The 17328-nt window shown below is 37.2% G+C and overlaps 1 protein-coding gene across 2 annotated transcripts in view; it reads right to left on the bottom strand.

Annotated features, from left to right (window-relative positions):
* The window catches only part of RAD51 (RAD51 recombinase), a 40760-nt gene that overhangs the window by 8600 nt on the left and 14832 nt on the right, over positions 1–17328 (bottom strand). For both annotated transcript variants that reach the window (XM_074235113.1, XM_074235114.1), the window contains exons 4-6: positions 12923–13040; positions 11849–11940; positions 5689–5783 (exon numbers count right to left, since the gene is read on the bottom strand). In XM_074235113.1, coding sequence (XP_074091214.1) covers positions 5689–5783; positions 11849–11940; positions 12923–13040 — 305 coding nt within the window. The remainder of the gene's footprint in view (positions 1–5688; positions 5784–11848; positions 11941–12922; positions 13041–17328) is intronic.

Here is a 17328-nt window from a genome sequence, read left to right as displayed (position 1 = left end):
TATTCACCCAAAGTGGTAACTTACTTTTTTTTTTTTAAGGTTTTTGCAAGGCAAATTGGGGTTAAGTGGCTTGCCCAAGGCCACACAACAAGGTAATTATTAAGTGACTGAGGCCGAATTTGAACTCAGGTACTCCTGATTCCAGGGCTGGTGCTCTATCCACTGCACCACCTAGCCACCCCGGTACTTTACTTTTTAAGACCACCAATTAAAATCACAAAATAGCAAAATACAGAACCATGCACGAAGTAGTTTTATTTCAGATGCTAGCACACAGTAGGCACTTAATGCCTGCTGACTGACTGATGACATTAGTAACCACTGACATCCTTTTTCATTTCTTTGAAATCTTTATAAGAATAGCCCATACATACATAGGTTGTATCCTTGATGAAAAATGAAAGAAGATAACAGGCAGGTTTTTGAGGCAATTCCCTTTAGCAAGTCAAAGCTTGTCATACAACTGATAAGAGAAGTAGTGCAATTACGAGATCCCACCAATGGAAATGGGATGAACAAGGGGAATCATTTACACAATGATCAGCTATGACTCCAGAAGACTGATGAGGAGGTAGGCTTTCCAGTTCTTGGCAGAGGCTGATGGACTAAAGGTACAGAATGAGATGACTATCTTTTATACTTGTTAAGAAAGAGTTTTTCTTGGGGGGGGAGAGGAGTGAATAATGACACTGATACAAAAGAAAACAAAAGAACATCAATAACAAGCTGAATACACATTACAGATTCAAAGTATCATGAAGCATTTTGTTTTTCCTTTGTATAAGGAACCATGCTTGCTCAGGCTTACACAAAAAAGAAAATTTTAAAATTATACCCATCAAAGTGAAAAAAAAATAAAATGATACTGCAAATGATGATGGATAATAACACATAATGATCCTCTTTGTTTAATGATCCTCTGATTATCAATACTAAATAAAGGATATGATAGGGAAACCTCAAATGCTTGAATTTCTTACTGATAATGGAGTCCTCCACAGTCTTATTTAACTATGGTTAACAAACAGATGCTTTTGCAAGGCAAATGGGGTTAAGTGGCTTGCCCAAGACCACATAGCTAGGCAATCATTAAGTGTCTGAGACCGGATTTGAACCCAGGTACTCCTGACTCCAGGGCCGGTGCTTTATCCACTCAGCCACCTAGCCACCCCAAAATATATCTTTTTAAAATTGATATTTTCCTATTTAAGCTATATTGCTATCACTCATGGAAAAATAAACAGTCCAGAAGATTCAAATGGCAATGGATAGATAGACACAAGGTGGTTCCCAATTACGATTTGTTTGAAAGTGGTAAAAGAATTTAAAAGGCATTTAAGAAAAGGAGATGGCCACCTCCTTTGGGCACGGAGTAACTAGTACCAAATGGACAACCTAAGTATTGCACTGGTATCCATGTAATATGAAAAGAATCAGAGAGGGTCCCTTACACAAGACAGCTCTTCTATGAAGAAGAATCACACACCAATGGGTTGCCATTCATACCCCTGGAGAACCTATGTTAATAAAGTAATAATTTTCTTGATTGTTGAGTGCATACTCAATCAGACCAATTTCTAGGCAGTCTCAGACTTCTTCCCATCACCCTACCCATCTCTCTGCCCCAAACACCTGGGGTGTTGCTCTGCTTTCAGCTTTCTACTATAGAAGTACTGCTTCTGGAAAAAGCATAACTCTCTGGTTCTACATATCATTCCTGTGACTTTCCAAATCAAAACTCCCTTTTCCGTATGTGTTCTTCTATTCATTACAATATAATTTCCTCTGAAGAGTGAGTAAACTATGCATATATTTTGCCCTAGTTACACCATTACTAGGCTTATACCACCAAAGGGATCTGAGGTATAAGCATACATATGAACAAAAATATTTACAGCAGCTCTTTCTGTTAAAGCAAACAAGTGGAGATAAATAGGATGTCCATCAATTAGGTTATGGCTGATTAAATTATGGTATTAAATATGATGAACTGATTTGAACTAATACAGAGTGAAGAGAATAGAACAAGGAGAATATTTTATACAGTGTCATCACTGTGAAGAAAAAATTTTTGAAAAATTTAAGAACTCTCTTCAATGCACTGTCTAACTAATAGTGATTCCAAAGAATCAATGGAGAAGCATGCTAGCTATCCCTTGACAGAGGGATAATGGACCCAAAAGGTCATTACATTTTAGATAAATATTTTTGACAAATGTCATTGGACTTGTTTTGCTTAACAATCTTTTTTAAGGATGGTGTTTAAGATGTTGGAGCTAATAAATACTCTTTAAAGCACAAACCATATGTAATAGATTCATATTTTTACCTAGAATCTTCTTTCTTTCTGCCTTTCTTTCTTTCTTTCTTCCTTCCTTTCTTTCTTTCGTTTAGTTTTTGCAAGGCAACAGGGTTAAAGTAGCTTGCCCAGGGCCACACAGCTAGGTAATTATTAAGTGTCTGAGGCCAAATTTGAACTCAGGTACTCCTGACTCCAGGGCCGGTGCTCTATCCATTGCTCCACCTAGCCACCCCATAGAATCCTTTTTAATGCTTGATTTTGTATATGAAAATTTTTTTTCAATAAAGAACATAATCTCTTTAAATGGCAAGAACAGTTTCACTTTTTCATTTGCATTCTCAAGGTTTAGCAAAGTACCTAGGACATGGTGAGTATTCATCTATATGGTACTTTGAGGTTGCAATGCAACCTTATACATCATCTCATTTGATCTTTAGAAGTATCTTGTGACCTAGGCACAAGATTATTACGTCCATTTAAAATGAGGAAATTGAGTCTCAAATAAACTTGAAAGATTTAAATAATTTGCCTATGGTCACCTGGTTAGTAACTTCCAGAGGCAGAATTTGAACCCAGATTTCTCTAACCTGGTTCCAAATTCAGGAGTCTTTCCACTCCCTCCCATAGATCATGGATCCACTTAAGAATCTCTACAAAATGCTGAACTGGGGCAAAGCTTCTGTATTCCTACTTCTTCCAGTACCTGAGACAAGCAGATTATCCTTTAGGAGGGAACCCTGGTTGAGAATGAGGCATCCATTGTCACAATTTGTCTTTGACAGCACTGGTTCCCAAATTCCTATTTTCTCTTCAAATAACATTGTGTTTATTCATTAATCTAGGAATATTCTAGCATCCTATGAGGTAGCTGGAATATCAATGGAGCTCTAATACTACCGAATGCCATTAATCAAGAAGTCTAGCTGAGAGCTAAACTCCACTCCAGGCTTTCCATGCTAAGTACTTAACACAATGGGGGGGGAGCTGTCAGATTTGCCAGGTCTGAGGAACTAGGGAGGCCCTTTGGGGTTCTGGCTAAACTACACCATTCTATTTCATTACCTCGCTATAGTCTAATAATTTTAAAGCCTTCTTTTGAAGAGATAAAATATTCCATATTTAAGCTACAGGTAAGGTGGATAAAAATGAATTAGATGGTTTCTACTTTTCTTTCTTCACTATAAAACAATGTGCAATCTTTGTTGCTCAGAAAATACTCGAGATATCAATAGAAGGAAGATGTTCTCACCTTAAAGGAGCCACATAAGATTTACTGGGAATGGAGAACATTCTTTTGGTTCTCCTTTTCACACCCTTTGCAGGATCTTGGGCTCCAGGCACAAGTTATTTTTTTATATACTTCTCTTGGGAGTGCCTTCTTGCAAAGAAGCTGACTCTCTACCACCACAAGAGGGTGCTCTTTCCCTGGATAAAAATCTAAATGATTTCATGAGAAAAGGTTGTCATACAACACAGGAAAATTATGCGATAATAGCCTGAATTGGGTTGTTCATAAATAATAGGCTATACTTAAGCAGTATTGGCAAATGTATTAATTATGGCGTTTTCAAAGCTTTTGCTGTGAAAAATAATCATATATTAGCTTGCTTGGACCCTGGACCTTATTTGCAAAACCTATTTTGAGCAACTATTGATAGAGGCAAGACGTCTACAATTAACACAAACACATGAAATTCAAACAGGAAAAATTTTCCTAACAAGCAGGAACGAATATAATAACACAAATATGAATGACCACTACCAGATCACATTAAACAGAACTGTAAGGCTGACAGAGTGAACAGAGTGGGAAAGTGGCCAGTACAAATGTCCCCGACTGTATATGGGTGCTCACTGGGGCTGGAGTGGCTCACCTGCATCAAGTAGATATTAAGTGTCTGAACCAGGAGTCAAATCCAACTACTAAAGTCAAGTATTTCTGATATTTGAGCTAAATTGCCCAATGGCTTCATAATGACTAATTGTCAAGAACCACATACAACTCTTACTGGTGGAGCTACTTCTTAAAGACTGCGGCGATGGGGGCGGCTAGGTGGTGCAGTGAATAGAGCAATGGCCTTGGAGTCAGGAGTACCTGGGTTCAAATCCGACTTCAGACACTTAATAATCACCTAGCCGTGTGGCCTTGGGCAAGCCACTTAACCCCATTGCCTTGAAAAAAAAAAACCTAAAAAAAAAACTGTGGCAATGAAACATTTTTTCAAATGGGCAAAGCGATACAAATACAAATAGCATTTAGGTCTTTGGCCTAATTCCAAGCTTTTCCTCATAATTAAATATCATTTTATAAGACAATAGAATTGCAAAAATGGATCTTGTGAACAAATTTTCTACACTTTATTCACTATTTATGAACATCAGCCAAAGTCTAACTTACAATATGCTAAAGGGAAATTCCAGATGGCTAAAACGAAGTTCTCCAACTATAATTTCTGAGCAGGATCTTTCTGAATGGATGCTGTTACTTTTGGAGGGGATGAACTAGTGCAGAAATATATATATCACCTTAAAACAAAAGTCACCAAGGAGAAATCTGTCCTAGTTTCTTGACCTGGCAAAGAATTGTGGGATCTGAGATAAGCGTCTGCAATGATGCAACAATAGCCCAGTTAATTTGTGTCTTGGTGATACTGCTTTATGGCTTTGGCTCAGACTAAGGGACAAAGAGGGAAAAAAATAAACAAATTGCCCAAAACTCCACCCTCCCTAAATCAGAGAAAATTTCAGTCACCTTTTCACTATAGATCCCACAGCTTCAAGGGTGTAACCAACCAGTTTTATATCAATGTGGGGCTATGGCTAGAGAAACTGTTTCATTGCTGTGTAACAAGAATTTCAATTCATTTTCAAAGCTTCAGGTGACAAGAAAAAAAGATTCTAGAAGTGACTATAAATTAGATTCTAGGTGACACGTAGAATAAGCTTATGAATGTGCCTAATACGGAAATATGTAAAACATGATTGTACATGTACAACTTTTACAGATTTTTCAAAGCCACAGAGTGGGGGGAGGAAAGAGAGGGTGGTAGGAAAATTGTGGAACTCATAAACTTGCAAATGAATGAATGCTGTGAACTTTGTTTGCATGTAATTGGAAAAATAAAATTTTAAATTAAAAAAAGAATAAGCTTGTGAGATAATTTGAAGATTCAGGCTGAAAAGCAGAGCTGTCCTGATTTAAAAAAAAAAACAACAAAACCCACCTCTTTTGAGAGGTAGTCATCCTCTCATAACAAGAATGAACCTGAACAGAAGTCAAGGAAGTCAAAGGACCTAGTCACCTTGATAAACTGAATCAAACCCAGTGATTAATGAGATTTAATTATCATAGTTAGACAGTCCTTACCTTCAGAATACTAGCCTACCTTTCAGCCACTGCCAGCAATCGCTCTGGTCGGAAAGTTCCTTCAGTATCAATGTACATGGCCTTCCCTTCACCACCACCTCGGTCTATGGGGAGCTAAACAAAACGAAAAGTAAACAACAGTAAGAATGAACTACTAAAAGTCAAGCATTTCTGATATTTGAGACTAAATTGCCCAATGACTTAATAATTGTCAAGAACCATAAACAACTCTTTCTGGTGGAGCTACAATTGAGTTCTTAAAAGACTGTGACAGTGAAACATTTTTTCATATGTGTATAGATACCTCTGTCATCTGAGAACCTGTGCCTGGCAAAGTTCTGACAGACTCAGCAACAAGTGATTAATTTTTATTTAGCTATGGCAACTTATGAAATCATCTCCTAAAGCATTAAGTGGGTTAGTTTTACTTTATGTCAATGGAAGGAGGATAAGTATAAGCAAACATCACAGATTTTTTTCACTTACTGAAATCACAAATCTTGTAAAGAATAAATGTTATAAATGCAGAGGAAATTAAGTCAAAATTTCTTAGATGGGCATAAAGTTGGGCCAGGTTTGGGGCCAAGCTATGATCTACTCCTAGACTATTTCTTTAAAATTCATTTTTGGGATTTGAGGATCCTTGAATCATGTTATAACTGGTTTAATGCACAGCAGTTTAGGAATGTGTCTAACACGTCATGAACTGTAAAACAATATATATATCTACCCCACTAAACAGTCTGGTAATAAGGGTCCTCAGCAGAGTTTAGAGATGTCTAAAAAACTATAACAGAACACTTAAAAATATAGGCAGAGTAAAAGTGTGAGAGAAAAGAGAACAACAGAGAAAAGGCACCACAAAGGTACCAATGAAGACTTCCTTAGGGGGTTATTCAGGTTACATCTCTTTATTTTTCTATACCTGCCTTATAATGTTGTGCCAAACACAAAACTAATCTCTAAGAAGTCTGAAGTAGCTCAACTGGCATAAATAAATAAGAACAATCTGTCTATTCTACTGCTTCAGTTGGAACTTATCACTTTTATCCAATTCCACAGTTAAGAGGAGTCCACTGCCCCAAAGGGTTCTCCTATCACTAAACTGCTAAGGAAAGTACCAAAAAAGGCATTAAAAAATATTCAGATGTGGGGTGGCTAGGTGGCACAAGTGGATAGAGCACCGGCCCTGGAGTCAGGAGTACCTGGGTTCCAATCTGGCCTCAGACACTTAATAATTACCCCAGCTGTGTGGCCTTGGGCAAGCCACTTAACCCCATTTGCCTTACAAAAAAAAAAATTTCAGATGCACTCAAAGATCCAAGGAAAAGCATTTATGTCCTCTATTATTGGCAGGACAACAAATGTTAAGGCAGGAGCAATATGGTCTTGAAAGTCATAGGACCTTAGATTTAAGAGATGGGAAAGGGAAGAGGAGGGAGAACAATTTGTCCAAATTTACTCAGAGGAAGTGTGGAGTGAGATTTGAACCTAGATCCTCACTCTCCAGGGCATTGTGGAGCTTCCTGGCTCTGAGACAGCTGTATGACTGTGGCCTTGGCCAGGCCACTTCCCCTACCTAAGCTCCATTTCCCTTATTTCTTAAATGGGGATAATGATTCTTATAATACTCCAAAAATGTGAATAGTTATTATTATTTACCTAAGGTCTCAGCATTAATTTTCTTTGGATAAAATCAAAGGCTTGAAATTAGGTATTCAGTTGTCTGTGAGTATTTTGTTATTTTTATAGACAGGATATGTTTACATGAGAATTTTGCTTCATTTTATTGTTGGCAGACATGAGTTGACCATTCGGTAAACATTCCCAGCCTGGGATTCTGTTTATACAACTTTAGAACGTCAGCATGACATGCTTGGTTGCCATGGCAACCACGGACAGGGTGTACTGTACTCTAAATATTTATTCTGCATGAATCCCTGTCAAAACAACATGGGGAAAACACTACTATTTAAAAGGTCACATATAATGCCAGAAGACCTATAAACGGTACTCTGGTATTAAGGGTGTCATTTTAAACGGCTTTATTTCCCCCCAGTTGCCAATTTCCAAATGGCACCTGGGCAAGGACAGGAGGGGTCTATTGCTTTTGTTCCTTTTCCTCAAGTCCATCTAAATTATTCTCAAGGTTTCCTACAGCTTTCCTTTCCTCCATTCCCCAAACCCTTTCCTGCTCAGAATCATATATGAAAGAAAATTAAAAATGGACTGAAGAAGAACCTCCTCATCAGATGAACAGTAGAAGTTAATTCTGAAATAAAATTGTGAATGTGAAGGTCATGCTGTCACTAAATTCTCATTTTGCTGCCATCCTAGAGAAAATTAACTACTTTTTCTATGGAACAAATAAAATATTGGAGCAACCAATGAGGGAAATTCCAGTTTCAAAATGACTTTTAAGTGAGCTAAAAACAACTAAATTAAGAGATGAGGACTTAATTTCTTTCTGTGGTTTTTGGAAATCAATCTTATTAAATTATATTTATACCACCTACACTTTTTGGTAGCCTTGAACTTTTAATCACATACTGATGTGTAGTGTATTAAAATTGGATTTTATGAAAACAGGATACTTCTGGAATTTGTTTCTCTATTCTCTGGCATATTCCAATTCTAACGACAATACAAAGTATCACTGGAACAAGGGAAAATGTCTTGTTAACTACGATATCATAATTATGAGTTCTTCTTTCAGAGTACTTTTACAAAGAAAATACAAAGACATACATTTTGTAATTTTTTCAACTCTATGGTTCAAAAGTCCTTTATACTTCTCCCTCTATCCTTTCTCTAGTCTCCAAGAGTTTTTGCTCTTTGTCAAGTTTTCTCACTTATACCCCCAATCATACTGTCTCCCTGCTGGAGGAACCAGTGTTCAAGGGGCACTGTTTCATTATGTGCACTCTCCCTCAACTTCCATATCTCTTTATCTACTCCCTCTACCCAGCATATTTTTTTTTAGTAAATACTGCTACTCCATCAAAAAAAAAAGATGATGTAGAGGTTGGGAGTTTTGTTTTTGTTTTTTTTTGGGGGGGGAGTGGGTGTAAGAGTTAGGGTACTGACTATTAGCAGAGACCTAATTTGCCAGTAATAAAGCCATGACAAAGAAGTTTTATGGGATTAATAATTCCATCTATCTCACAATGTTGTTTTAAGTCCAAATGGGTCTCTTTATTTACTTTAAAATATGATGGCAGCTACGTGGTGCAGTGGATGGAGCACTGGCCCTGGAGTCAGGAGTACCTGAGTTCAAATCCAGCCTCACACACTTAATAATTACCTAGTTGTGTGGCCTTGGGCAAGCCACTTAACTTTGCCTTGCAAAAAAAAAAAAACCCTAAAAAAAATAAAAATATGACAGTAACTCCTCAAGATCTGGAATTTAAAGCTCTCTGCCAAAGCCTCTATAAGATGGCTCTCTATTTTCACACAACCAGTCTTAGACATTCCCTTCTTCCTATTTCCACAAACAATATTCCTCAGTGCAAATCCTTGCTGCCTCTCAGGACTATTACAATAATCTTCTGTTTTGTAATCCATCAAGTGTCTATCCAATCAGCTACTCTTCCAGAGGTCTGATCCTAGCACTTACCTACTCAATAAATTCTAGTGGTTCCATTAGCTCCAGGATCAATGATCAAGTCTTTTATTTGGCAATTAAAGTCCTTGACAACCCAGTCCTTTCCAGTCTTTTTAGTTTTCTCCTACTTTACTCTCCTCCAGTAACAGTTAGACCTCCTTGCTTTTCCTTATATAGGACCTTCGAGCTTATTTGTTCTCCCCTCTCCTGGCTTCTCTGGCCTCCTGCAAGACTCAACTCAAATTCCACCTCCTGTGGGCCTTTTATAGCCTCCTACTCTCACCCCACATTCCTTCTAAGATTACCTTCTAGTTACACTGTATATTTCTAGACCATACAATTTTTTTTTCTGGCAAGTTCCTTGAGGGCAGAGATGAGGTTTGCCTTTCTTTATATTCCATCACTTGGCACACAGTAAGCACTTAATAGATGCTTAATGACTCACTGACTGGTTCCAGGTTTTTTGTTGTAACAAAGAAGGTCTCTCTAATTGGGAAGTGACTGTGGTATTAAATTTCCCCCCCCCCCAAAAAACCTTCATAATCTAGCTCCCATCTACCTTTTCCAAATTATTCCGTATGACTCCTCTTTATGAAGATTCCATTCTATTCAAGCTGGTCACTTACTATTTCCCAAGCACTTTACCTCCTAGCTCAAGACTTGGCTTGACCCAGCTGTGGCTTTGGCATCTCTTTTCCCAGATGCTAAAGAACACCTCTTTTGGATCATCCCCATTATTGGTCTCTCCCTTCTTAAATCATCTTATATTTATTTATGTCCCCCCTCCCAAAATACTTTATATTAAGCTTGCATATATTTTCTTTTTTTTTCTTTTTTTATTTTTGCAAGGCAATGGGGTTAAGTGATTTGCCCAAGGTTACCCAGCTAGGTAATTATTAAGTGTCAGGTCCTTCTGACTCCAGGCCAGCATTCTACATATATTTTCCCATGTACTTGTCTCCCTAGGGCCCAGCAATAGCTGGCACATGATAGGCATTTAATAAATACTTGTCAATGATTAATATGTTCTATTCAGTGTGAGCTCCACAAGTATTTTGCTTCTGATGCAAATTACCAATTAATGCATGATGGTTGAAATGAAATGAACTCAATACTCCTGCCTAAATCACTTCCTTTTAACAAAGTACACTAACCATATTCCTCTAGATGGCTTTCTATAACCTAACAGAAGGAACCTAAGCTCCACAGGCCAACAGCTACTCTTCTACACTCCCCAGCCCTGTACATGTACCCAAAAATGTTGTCACTGAAGGAGTGAGACTGAAGGAAGAAAAAAAGCCTTCATTTAACAAATGAAGAATTAGGTTTGGGAAGGAAGGGAAAGCAGATTTTTAAAGCAAATTATCTCCAGACTTGTTGATCTTCATAGGCTGACTTCTTGGTGGATGTTTATTTTTGTTTTAAAGGCAATGGGGTTAAGTGGCTTGCCCAAGGCCACACAGTTAGGTAATTATTAAGTGTCTGAGGCTGGATTTGAACTCAGATACTCCTGACTCCAGAGCCAGTGCTTGGTGCTTTATCCACTTCACCACCTAGCTGCCCCAGGATGTTTGTTTGTTCATTCATTCATTCATTCATTCATTCATTCATTTAAAGGTGTTTTTGCAAGGTAAATGGGGTTAAGTGGCTTGCCCAAGGTCACACAGCTAGGTACATTATTAAGGGTCCCAGACTGGATTTGAATCCAGATACTCCTGACTCCAGGGCCAGTGCTTTATCCACTGCGCCACCTAGCCGCCCCAAACAGTACTTTTTTTTTAAAGATTTTTCAAGGCAATGGGGTTAAGTGACTTGCCCAAGGCCACATGGCTAGGCTAGGTAATTATTAAGTGTCTGAGGCCAGATTTGAACTCAGGTACTCCTGACTCTAAGGTCAGTGCTCTGTCCACTGTGCCACCTAGCCACCCTGGTTGTTTATTTTTTATTTTTTTAGTTTTTTTGCTAGGCAAATGGGGCTAAGTGGCTTGCCCAAGGCCACACAGCTAGGTAATTATTAAGTGTCTGAGACCTGATTTGAACCCAAGTACTCCTGACTCCAGGGCTGGTGCTTTATCCACTACGCTACCTAGCCACCCCAGTTGTTTATTTTTTTAAGAAAAGTTTGTACTCATTCAATCTCTTTTCCTCTGTCTCAGCCCCCCCCCCCCCCCCCGTTTGCTGAATCTATTTTTATCCCAATTCTCCACAAAACAGGACAATTGAAGGACAATCTTTATGTAGTAGAAGTTCATCTTGGCTCCCTTAGATCAAAGTCAACTTTTATATTAACAGATTTGACTCTCCTTTTACTTGCTTTGTCCTGAATTTACTATTGGTTTATAATTAATTTATATCTCTAAGTACGATGCCAATAATAATAAATATTTCATTACTTTCCCCTTCCAATTATTCAGGGTTGTAGAATCATAGGATTTTAGAATTGTAAGGGATCTTAGATAGCATTTTTCAGTTCAACTCTATCATTTTACAAGTTAAGAAAACTGAGACTCAGAGATATTACAAAATAAAACTTAAGATTGAAATTCAAAGACTTACCAGAATCCCACTTACTCACCTGACAGGTCACAGCCAGTGTGTGACAAATTTGTGTCTTCCCAGTTCGAAATTCCCCAAATATCTCTGTGATGGACCCAGTCTCAATCCCACCTAAAGGAGCAATAAAAAACATACAGACACTACATTAAAAGTTAAGTTAGCTATGTCTCTAGATGATAGAAATAAAATTGAAATAATGAAAATTCTGCATTCATCCTACAGGATACTACTGTAGCCTATGGGGTACTGGTATGTAACAAATCCAGCTGAATATCAAAAATGATATAAATGAAGAATGATAAAAGAAAAGATTGATGGAGTAGATAAGGAAAAGGTAAAAGCCAGATATGACCAGGCAGTAACTTGGAAAAACAAGCTCTCTGTACTTTCTGTACTTCCTCTGTACTGTACTGTCATGTGCCTCAATAACTATAACCATCATAGGACTTAATAGTGAAAGGGAACTGAAAAGATGATGCAATGAAATCCCCCTCAACTTAGAAGGAAGGAAATTGAAGAAATGACTTGTTCAAGTAGGCAGTAAATAAAAGCCAGGATTCAAATCCAGGCACCACAAGATGAGGACAGGAAAAATGGGTAGGATTTTAACCAGCCATATTTCAACCTTGGAATTAAAATTATAGTAAGCAGCTTTATTTGAAAATATTGACTCAAAGTGAGGAGGTGACTCAAACTTTAAACTTTTTTTCCAAACAGTAAAAACCTTCCTTCTTTCCCTTCCTACCCCTATTGCCTCTAAATTTCGATTAAACCAAACACTTGATTTCGTTAGTTATTTTTCATCTTATCTTTGTATCTAAGGTGCTTGACATAGAGCAGGAATTCAATAAATGATTGTTGACTGATAAGACTGATTTTCATATAATCCCTAAAGTCAGATAGCATCTTGTGTTTCAAGTAGAACATCAGGTTTTCCTTCCAGCATCTTTATTCTTTAACCACAGAAGTCCTCTCCATAGTTCTCAGGAAAACAGATAATAATCCAAAGTGTACTTTCCAGGATCTCCTTTTGTCCTACCTGTCATTCCCCTCCCCCCACAAGAGTCTATATACACTGCTAAGAGATTACCACCTTGGAGTAGTTTGTCGAGCTCTTTGGAGCCAGTGGTGATCTGTATCATTTCTGACCGCTGTTGATGAAATTCAGTTGCAGTGGTGAAACCCATTGGGACCAATTTAGCTGCCTCAGCCTGGCAAAAATGGAGGAGATGGGAAATTAAGTCATTCCAAAGCAAGGAATGGGGGACAAGACAAACAGGGATACCATGGTGGGAAAGATAACAAATCAGGACATCACTCCTGAGTTTTCTCCAAGACCCACCCAAATACTAGAATTAGTCACACAAATAAAACAAATTAATCTCAAGGACCACAGGAGAGTAATTTTAAGATAAATTTCTCAGAGAGAATTTTAGTCATTTCTTCCCTCTAATTTCAACCTCTATGATTCCTTATAGCTTTCAAATGACTAGATACTCTCCTCAAATTGAAGATTAGAATGAAGACATGCATCTGGGAGAGTATCTCTCAAATTTCTTCTTTTGTTTCTGAGTTTCAAAATCTATTTCTTATCCTCTGCAAGGCAGGAAGACTCAAGTATTGAGCCTTAAGTTGTAGGAGTTTTAATAAGAAGACTTGCAAAATCTTGGACATAATAGATATAAATGACACAGCAGAATCATACTGAAATACATGAAATTTTATTGTGCTAAGTCAATCAGTATTATTATTTAAGGAAAATTTAATTTAGCTCTGAACTGAAATTTATTTATTTATTTATGTGTTTGTTTGTTTATTTATTTTGGTTTTTGTAAGGCAAACAGGTTTAAGTGGCTTGCCCAAGGCCACACAGCTAGGTAATTATTAAGTGTCTGAGACCGGATTTGAACCCAGGTAGTCCTGACTGCAGGGCCAGTACTTTATCCACTACACCACCTAGCCGCCCTAGAACTGGAAATTATTAATGTCAGATTTTGGAGATAAATTTTCTGTAAAAGAATCTGGAAGCTACTCCATGATGTTTTTAATAAATTTCTCTCTCTCTCTCTCTCTCTCTCCCTCTAATGGTTTTTGCAAGGCAAATGGGGTTAAGTGGCTTGCCCAAGGCCACACAGCTAGGTAATTATTAAATGTCTGAGGTCAAATTTGAACTCAGGTACTCCTGACAGCTAGGTAATCATTAAGTGTCTGAGACCGGATCTGAACCCAGGTACTCCTGACTCGAAGGCCAGTGCTTTATCAACTACGCCACCTAGCTGCCCCAATAAATTTCTCTTAGCTACTCTGAATTAAAGTTTTTATATTTTGGAAGTAGTAGCAAAAGCAACCAGATTTCTTTGATAATTATGCATTCTTCATACTGACACCACAATAACAGTACTACTTCTGAAAGACTCGGACCCAAAGACCCTAAGAAGGCAGATGTCTTAATTGTGCATGGACAAGCCATCATCACAACCCAAAAGCAAATAAGAGAAGCATGATTCCTTGCTTTTAGTCATTTATAATATAAAATGGCTGACAATGCAAACAAGAATCTTCAAGTACATGTAGTTCAATCTATATTGACACCACCATAATTTTGCACATATTCATTTAGTAGAGATTTGGATTTATGCATTTAATAAAGCTTAGCAGTGATCTGATTTGCACATCTGAGGTCTTATAATGCACATTTGAAGCTCCCCTGCTGAAATTTGCTCACTGACAGAAGCTGGTGCCCAGAGAGAAGGAGCAAACGCTTTTAGCAGACCCCTGCTGGCCCAGTCAATACTACAAATATTCTTTTAATGAGGCACTAAGCACTTAGAACCTTTTTATTTTCAATTAGCATTATTTCAACAAACATTTTATTTGATAGTAGTACTGATTCCACATTTCAAGGGATAGTAGCATCTTTACACTTAGAATTCAAAATAGAAATTACTTACATCACCTATACTTTTACTCAGTATCTCCAGCTATGAGGTTTTATTAAATAACTGGAGTAAGAGCTGGGAAAATGCTTCATTACTGAAGGCTCAAGAAACAGAAATTTCCACAAAGTAGAAAACCCTTCTTTTTGAAGGACACAATGACTTAACAAATGACAAATCTAATTGCTTTTTTCAGTCTTCATTTTCCTTAAGATCATTAAATAATTAAAAGGACTACTGCTACATCTGAAGTGTTTGCTAGATTTGGTATCAGTAGCAGGTGGAATACAGTCTTATCACTGTTGTTCAGTTATTTTACTTGTGTTTAACTCCTTGGATCCCCATTTGGACTTTTCTTGGCAAGATACTGGAGTGGTTTGACATTTCCTTCTCCAGTTCATTGTACAGATGAGAAAACTGAGATAAACAAGGTTTAGTGACTTGCCCAGGGTCACACAACTAGCGTTTGAAGCCAGATTTGAACTCAGGAAGATAAATCTTCCTAACCTAGGCCCAGTCTTCTATTTACTGTGCCACCTAGAGGCCATGAACTTGTAGTCAAATCCCAATTCTGCCATTTACTACTCTTGAAAATTAGGGCAAATGATTTCCCCTCTCTTGATTTCAGTTTCCTCATATGTAAAAATGGGGGGGGGGGGAAGACTGCAGTTTCTCTAAGCTTTAGTTCTATGGCACTTTCCCCTCTTCTCCTCCTTGACTTCAAAGCTATCCTCCCCTTTGCCCCACCCCAATTGTTCCTTAAGTACCTCCTCCTCTTCCAGCTTCTTAAGGTCCTCCCTTGATTCCCTAGATCAACTTCTCTTTCTATAATCTTCTTGTTTTGGTATCCTCATTTACTATCCTATCTTCCACTATCATATCTCTGCAGATCACTTCTAACCCATCTCTCTAGTCCTGACTCCTCTCCTGAACTCTAGCTCTGACTACAAAGCAAAAAATCTTCACTCAGATGAATTTCAAATTCAACAATCCTAAACCTAAATCTTCCTAAATCTCATTCCCTTGACTTTAGAATTATTTCTGATTCTTCCTTCTCTTATGCAATGACTGCCAAGACCATTTGATTCTACCTTTGTAATACTCTCTCACATTTTTCTCTCTGTTTCTACTGTACCCACTCAGGTACCAGTCTGGACCACTGCAGTAGTATGCTAATAATGATTCCTACCTCTAGTCTCTTTTTCTTCTTCAATTCATCATTCCTATCCAAATCCAGGCTAAAGTTTTTTTTTTAAACATATTGATTTGGTCATGTCCTCTTTCTGCTTCCATGGTTCATTATTGCCTACCAAGTAAATCCAAACACTGTCTTTAAGGATCTATATAATCTAGCAATGCACCATCAACATTTAAAATAAATTTAGAAAAATAAATTTAAAAGAAGGAAATGGCAAACCAAGAAAAATCAAAATGGGGTCACAAAGAGTCAGATATAACTGAAAAAAATTAAACAACAAAAACAACAACAACAAAGGTGACCATGGGGGAAAGGAGAAAAGATAAACAATTCTGCAAAATATACCAATATCAACTAAATGTGATAGTATATTCAATGTTCTACACCTCTAGATCCCCAGCTCCTCAAAGAGGTAAGGGAGTTATATAATTTCATTTCTCCTTCATAATGTCATTAATCATTATAATGAAGGTTCAATTCACAATATTTTGGCAAATGCCCTTTCTAATTTTTTTCTTTTTATATTCCTCTCCCTTTGTTTAAGCCAAATTGGACCATGCATTAATTTTACAAATATGTGTTCTATGCTTTCCTGTATGTACTTACGCCTAGATTGTCTTCCTTCCATCTCCTTTCACTGAATTCCTATTGTCTTTTGTTTATTTTATTTTTAAATTACTTTTTGGTTTTTGCAAGGCAATGGGGGTTAAGTGACTTGCCCAAGGTCACACAGCTAGGTAATTATCAAGTATCTGAGTCCAAATTTGAACTCAGGTCCTCCTGACTCCAGGGTCAGTGCTCTATGCAAGACAACTCTGAAGGACTTATGATAAAGAATACTATCCATCCACAGAGAAAGAACTGATGTGTCTGAATAAAAATTGAAACATTTTCTTTTTAACTTCATTTTTCTTGAGAATTTTTTTGGGGGGTATGTTTTCTTTCATAACATGAATATTGTGGAAATGTTTTTACATGACTACATATTTATGACCAATATTAAGTTGCTTGCTTTTTCAATGGGGGGGGAATAGGAGAGAAGGGGAGAGAATTTGGAACTCAAAGTTTTAAAAATAAATATTAAAAATTGTTTTTATGTGTAACTGGGGAAAAGTAAAATACTAAATGAATAAATTATATATCTGAAATTTTTTGTAAGGTGAAAAGTAATATGCTTAAGTTATAACTGTAGACATCAGAAAAATTCAATTTCATAAAATACTACAAGAATATGGATTTGCTTTATGCTATGTAGATGTAAAATATTGAAGGGATCTATATAGTTAAATAAAACATAATTATCTGGAGTCATTATTTTTCTTATCTTTTTTTAAAGTTTTTGCAAGGCAAATGGGGTTAAGTGGC

Source organism: Macrotis lagotis, chromosome 4 (assembly GCF_037893015.1).
Source record: "Macrotis lagotis isolate mMagLag1 chromosome 4, bilby.v1.9.chrom.fasta, whole genome shotgun sequence".
Lineage (NCBI taxonomy): Eukaryota > Metazoa > Chordata > Mammalia > Peramelemorphia > Peramelidae > Macrotis > Macrotis lagotis.
Note: the sequence above shows the minus strand (reverse complement) of the source record. Positions and strands in the feature narration are given on the sequence as shown.